The sequence below is a fragment of the Schistocerca piceifrons genome, chromosome 11 (assembly GCF_021461385.2).
Source record: "Schistocerca piceifrons isolate TAMUIC-IGC-003096 chromosome 11, iqSchPice1.1, whole genome shotgun sequence".
Taxonomy (NCBI): domain Eukaryota; kingdom Metazoa; phylum Arthropoda; class Insecta; order Orthoptera; family Acrididae; genus Schistocerca; species Schistocerca piceifrons.
The window spans coordinates 160,654,192-160,660,191 of NC_060148.1; the positions used below are offsets into that span (position 1 = coordinate 160,654,192).

The 6,000-nt window shown below is 38.9% G+C and overlaps 1 protein-coding gene across 8 annotated transcripts in view; it reads right to left on the reverse strand.

Moving 5' to 3' along the window:
* Window positions 1-2,780, reverse strand: part of LOC124720161 (zinc finger protein 729-like) — a 158,242-nt gene extending 155,462 nt beyond the window's left edge. For all 8 annotated transcript variants that reach the window (XM_047245476.1, XM_047245477.1, XM_047245471.1 and 5 more), the window contains exon 1: window positions 2,724-2,780. In XM_047245476.1, coding sequence (XP_047101432.1) covers window positions 2,724-2,765 — 42 coding nt within the window. In that variant the 5' untranslated portion in view covers window positions 2,766-2,780. The remainder of the gene's footprint in view (window positions 1-2,723) is intronic.
* Between the last annotated feature and the right edge of the window lie 3,220 nt (window positions 2,781-6,000).

Consider the following 6,000-nt stretch of genomic DNA (forward strand, 5'->3'; position numbering starts at 1 on the left):
ACTACTTAAACCTAACTAACCCAAGGATATCACACACATCCATGCCCAAGGCAGTATTCGAACCTGCAACTGTAGCAGTCGCACGGCTCCAGACTGTAGCGCCTAGAACTGCTCGGCCATTCTGGCCGGCCCCTGCAATGTTATACCTAAACATTTTATTGACCAGACTGTCAATCTGTAGAGTACTGATGTTGTATACAACATTATGGGATTGTTTTCCTACTCATCTGCAGTTACTTGAATATTTCTGCATCTGCCATTCATCACACCACGTAAAAAGTTTGTCCAAGTCATTTTGTATCCTCGTAGTCACTTAGTGATGATCCTTCCCCACACACAATGCCATTAGCAAACAGGCACAGAATGCTGCTTATCGGATCATTTCATATATAGATATGACACCATTCTCTGTGGCACTATTGATGATACTCTTGTCTCTGAAAAAACAGTTGCTGTTGAGATCAAAGTACTGGCCTCTGTTACTTGAGAGGTCTTTGCACCATTCATATATCGGGGAACCTATTCCATATGCTCATACCTCTATTTACAGTATGCAGTGGTGCACTGTTCAAATGCTTTCTGGAAATATAGGAATGTGGAATCTAGCCTGTTGCCCATCATCCATGGTTCACAGTATGTAATTTGATAGAAGACCAAGATGAGTATTGCACAAAATCAATGCTGATTTGTGGATAAAAACTTTTCTGTCTTAAAGAAATTAATTATATTTGAACTGAGGATATGTTCAGGAACTCTGGAGCAAATAATCATTACGATATTGTTCTGTAATTTTGCAGGTACATTCTTTTACCATTCTTATATACAGAAGCCACCTGAACTTTTTCCCAGCTGCCCGAGTCTTTGCACTAGGCGAGAGATTTCAAATAAATGCAAGCTAAGTATGAGGAAAATGCTGTAGAGTACTCTCTGGACAAATTATTTGTGATTCTGTTTGGACATGGCAACTATTATGTTTTCAACTCTTCCAGTTGCTTCTCTACTCCAGGGATCCTATTACTATGTTCCTAATACAGGAGTCTGTGTGACAGTGAAACAACAATATGTTGGTATGATCCTCCTGCACAAACTTGATAACTAAATACAGAGAGGGGTTAGTGACCACCTTCTGCTTTCCTCCAAAGCCACACCAGACTGGTCAATGACTGCCTGGATAGAAGTCTTTGACCAGAAATGTCTCATGTTCTCTGTAAAATCTGTTGCTCATGTATGATGGTGGTAGTTGTATGCTTCACGCATAGATCTTTTTACGGACAGAAGAATTTCCATTAGCACTTGGCTGTCACCACTGTGCATACTTTTTTGAACTGAGAGTACAACAGTCTGCTTCCTCAGTGTTTTCCCAATTCTGACATTAAACCACAGTGGGTCTTTCCTGTCTGTAATCCAGTTACTCACCACATACTTATTCAGCGTGTGATTTACAGTCCATTTAGTGTTTGTCCATCTTCCTCTATGTAGATCATATTGGAAGTAAATGACATTCTCGTTGTTTAAATGGGATGTTAACAACTACTTACCTGCTCTTTCTAGCAAATCTATTCACCTAGCCCTCTTAAAGGATTCATTAACTTCATTTACCATCCAGAAAGAGATTTTCACTCTGCAGCAGAGTGTGCGCTGATATAAAACTTCCTGGCAGATTAAAACTGTGTGCCGGACCGAGACTGAACTCAGGACCTTTGCCTTTCGAGGGCAAGTGCTCTATTGTCTGAACTACTCAAGCACCACTCACGCCCCGTCCTCACAGCTTTACTTCTGCCGGTACTTCGTCTCCTACCTTCCAAGCTTTACAGAAGCTCTCCTGCGAACCTTGCAGAAGTAAAGCTGCGAGGACGGGGCGTGAGTCGTGCTTGGGTAGCTCAGATGGTAGAGTACTTGCCCGTGAAAGGCAAAGGTCCCGAGTTCAAGTCTCAGTCCGGCACACAGTTTTAATCTGCCAGGAAGTTTCATTTACCACTGTCGCTGTGCTGGCATCATGATCACTGGCCCCTTTCTGTACTAATACTATCTGTAAGGACAAGCCTGTTTATAGTTGCAGTATTTCAACTATTTCAATTTTGTGTGGGCTGTTAAACTAGCAGCTTACGACAGCTTTCAGAATAATGTTCTAAAGTACTTCACAAGACTGCCTGTCCATACCACTTGCAATGTATGCTCAGACATCTTAGTCTCTACTCAGTAGGTTAGGATCACCTACTTTTTCTGCACTACTTTGTGGAGATATTCCTTCAATGATTCTGTAACTGTCACAGCAGTATCACATGGCGAATAAAAACATCCAAAGCTGGAGTTCACATACACGGAACCATTTAGGGAACTACTCATTAAAACAGGAAATCATAACTTGAGTCTTGGGACTTGGTACCAATTTTCATATAACTTCATCAATGCTATCTCATTTAATTTTTATTTGCACTTATAATGTAAAGAAGCAATTCTACAAACTCACAAGCTAAACTACTTCACCTGCTCAAAGATAATGTTTAAATCCATATGGGTAAGGTGTAACAAAATATTCTATTTTACCGGTTTCCTCGTTTCCAACCTGGAGCATACTGTAATACTGTAACCCTTGTTATCTTTACCCTAAAGTAAAAACAGGACTGCTAAAGTGAATACACACACAATTGATTACCATCTCATTATTTTCACCACAGCTAAACAAGATTACTTCCATGTAGTCATATAAATTCTAAAATTACCTCTTTATTCACACTCTCCTCCAACTCTTCTTTTACATTCATGCTGCATGGATAATCTTGGGCCTGTGGCAAAAATAACAAACTGTAATAAGTACTTTTAAGCAGTCACAGTCCTCCCATATTATATAAAATGTATCACACAGATAAACCCCAACCATCACACTACTTTATAACTAAATAGTAGTTACCGTTAAGTGTTCTCTTTTGAGTTCAAAATTCTGAGTGAAGATTTCACTATGGTATACTTCAATGGGAGGCAGCAAAAAATTGTAAGACTGATTAATGACAACGCCTTTGAAAATTCATTATGATCTTTCATTTCAGCCTTCTCCCTATGCTATTGTTTTCAATCATATTTTCTAGCTTCATTATCTACATATGCATATAATGGTAGTGTAATGAAGTAAAATAACACAGCTACTACCTGAAACAATGACTCCAATGTTGTTCATAAAATCAATGTTGTTCATATCAAATTACAATACAGTTTACACCAACCGTGTGGGGGAGCAGAAACTGGACTGTCAAGTGCCACATCACTCATACTACTTTTATGATCAGAATAATAAAATGTCTAGAACAGTTACATCAAAACCTTGTTGCACTGAATGCTTATTTATGATAAAATTATTAAACGCACACACCCTACGTTGGCACACTACTTAATACTATTCTAACTTCATGAATTCCTTTTGGTGGGACAAGCACGTTTCTAACAGAACAAAAAGAGAGAGTAGGCTACAGGCTACACCAGTCCTATTCTGTGGATCTGAACTATGGGTTTTACTTGCTGATCTCAAAAGAAGACAAAGTTCTGGAAAGATTATTTATGGAACAGCACAAGCATATCAAGACTGAAAAACCCATAATGTCAAAGGAAGTGCTGGAATGAGAACAAATGAAACAGTGATAGCATACGAAGAAAATCATTAAACTGATATTGGGATCTGTTGAGGATGTTAGATAATTAGCAGCCAAAGAATAATTTTTTATTGGAAATCGTCTTACTGATAGAAACAAAGTAGACCACTTAACTTTCAGAAAGAGTATATCGACAAAATAATGAAGCAAAATGGTGTACACAAAGAAGATGCCTTGAAGAGAGATGCTGGGCAAAAGATAGAAAGACATCTTATTAATTGATTTTTGTATTAATTGCCTACAATAATACTAATATACTAGTACAAATAATGATCATTATGATTTTATTATTATTACTATCTGAGGCATGGCGGGCTACCTCTTTGAATTCCCATCCTGCACTTGGTGATGTCACTTCTTTGGCTTGGAGCTCGGGGCGCCATGGGGCATGATAAGAGCCACGCAGGGTAAGTCGACAGTATTTGCCATTCAGCCACAATTGACAGAATGGAGTGACTAATAGCCCTTCAAAAGATCTGTCAAGTTAATAATTGCAGGCACAGGGGTTAATGAAAGACAGTACATTGGTGTGGTCTTGGCTATCTGTATTTGCTATTTGTTCTTCTCTGTGGAAGTCACATTATGCAACAAGCTTTCTCATCTGAAAAACTGCGCGATTTCAGTTGTGTTGCATGACTTAATACCTTGTGGCATTGCTTTGGAAGGGGTTAGGGCAGTGTCTAGCAACTAGACAAGCTTGTTATTGCTATTCAATTCCCCATGTTTAGCAGTGGATTCGATGATTTGGTAATCCTGAATACTGTTTTAAGCGTGACAATGTTTAGCCTTATACCGAGTTTATGATGAGAATCATCTGACGAGTCCATTGATCTACCCAACTATCGTGGCCGTGCAGTTGTATTAAGTGAGAATGACAGTGGAATTTAGATGCTCCTTAGTCTGCTCCAGTTTTCTACTGTTGTGGCACACTTTGATTGTTTTGGACTTGGACTCAGGGCATGCTTATCATGCTGTGGCTGTTAACATTGCCTCTGTATATCAGCCTCAGGGAATTCACCACTGCCAGCTACCGATAGGCTGCTTTCACTCAAGTTGCGTAAATCACTATTCGAAAATTGTACTAAAATTTTGTACATTTTGATTTTTGGGGGTTTGTTGGGTCGAGTGCCTTTGCTGTACATACTGTCGAGCACTGTTAGAATGGTCACATGCTGATCATCTCTATGTGAATCACACGTCACATTCAGATGTCATCCAGACTTGTGAAAATATAGCCTGTTGGTAAGTAACAGGCACATTTGACGCTCAGAGACTGGAACAAGCAAAAGTGTGTAAAACCATCAAGTGTTACTGAGCTCTGAATGTTTTTCATGTTCGTTCACTGGCCATTTGTGAGGTGGAGAGTGAAAGAAATTTATTCCATCTCTGGGTGAGTTACTGCTTACCAGATTTAATTGTTCAAGTGTTTGTTATTTTAAAGTTGTCATGAAGTGAGCTTTTCTCACCTGTTATTTATTTACTGCTACAAGTAGGTTCTGACTACTAATTACTGGTTCTCCTTTTTAAAGGGTGTTCTTGAGCTGCTATGCATGCACATTCACATACTGAATCACTTAGAGATTTTCTACAGTATCCCTTAATAGAATTTTCACTGTGTCTGAAGCCAGTTATATCGATCGGTGCACGCTCATTCTCTTGTTAATTACTTAACTGCTCACTGGTGCAAGATTTCAAGAGACTTGCTCTGTCTGTCTGCCCGAAGGTAGCTCTAGAAATCAGTGCACCTGTTTACTTTATTAAATTATCTAGATGCACTTGGAGGTGTATTTTAAGAATTTCCTTTTTCTAGGGGTCCCGAGGCAGCTATAAATTGCTCTGTCTTCCAGTATAGCTATTCAGTTTTAACCTTTGAGATGAGTTATGCTTCTGTGTTATCTTAAAGAGCCATCTGTTTCTAGATAATTATTTGTTCATTTGTTGAAGCATTTTCTCATTTGCGGTTTGTGAAGATGGAAATTTTGAATCTAAAATCTAAGAACTGGTGTCAGACACAGCTTTAGTCGTTAACTATTGCTTTATTTAAATTGTCACTAAACTAAGGTGTGTAATGTCTTAAATTTGAAAGTTCGGAGTGGTGTTTGTAATCCTGCTAATGTATCTGACTTTAGTTATTATTCTTAAATAAAAACATTTTAATAAACAATGGAGACTCATGTGAACCCCAATCCATCTAGTCGTTCCACTTAATTTCCCCTTTTCCTGCTGGATGTTTGGTTGGTAACAGAGTATGGTTATTTTCCTGGAAGTAAAGGGGGAAGGTGTCATACTGTCATTCACTACGAGGTGTGTGTTTGCAGGTATCCACTGCGGAACATGGGGTCCCACAACTGTCCCA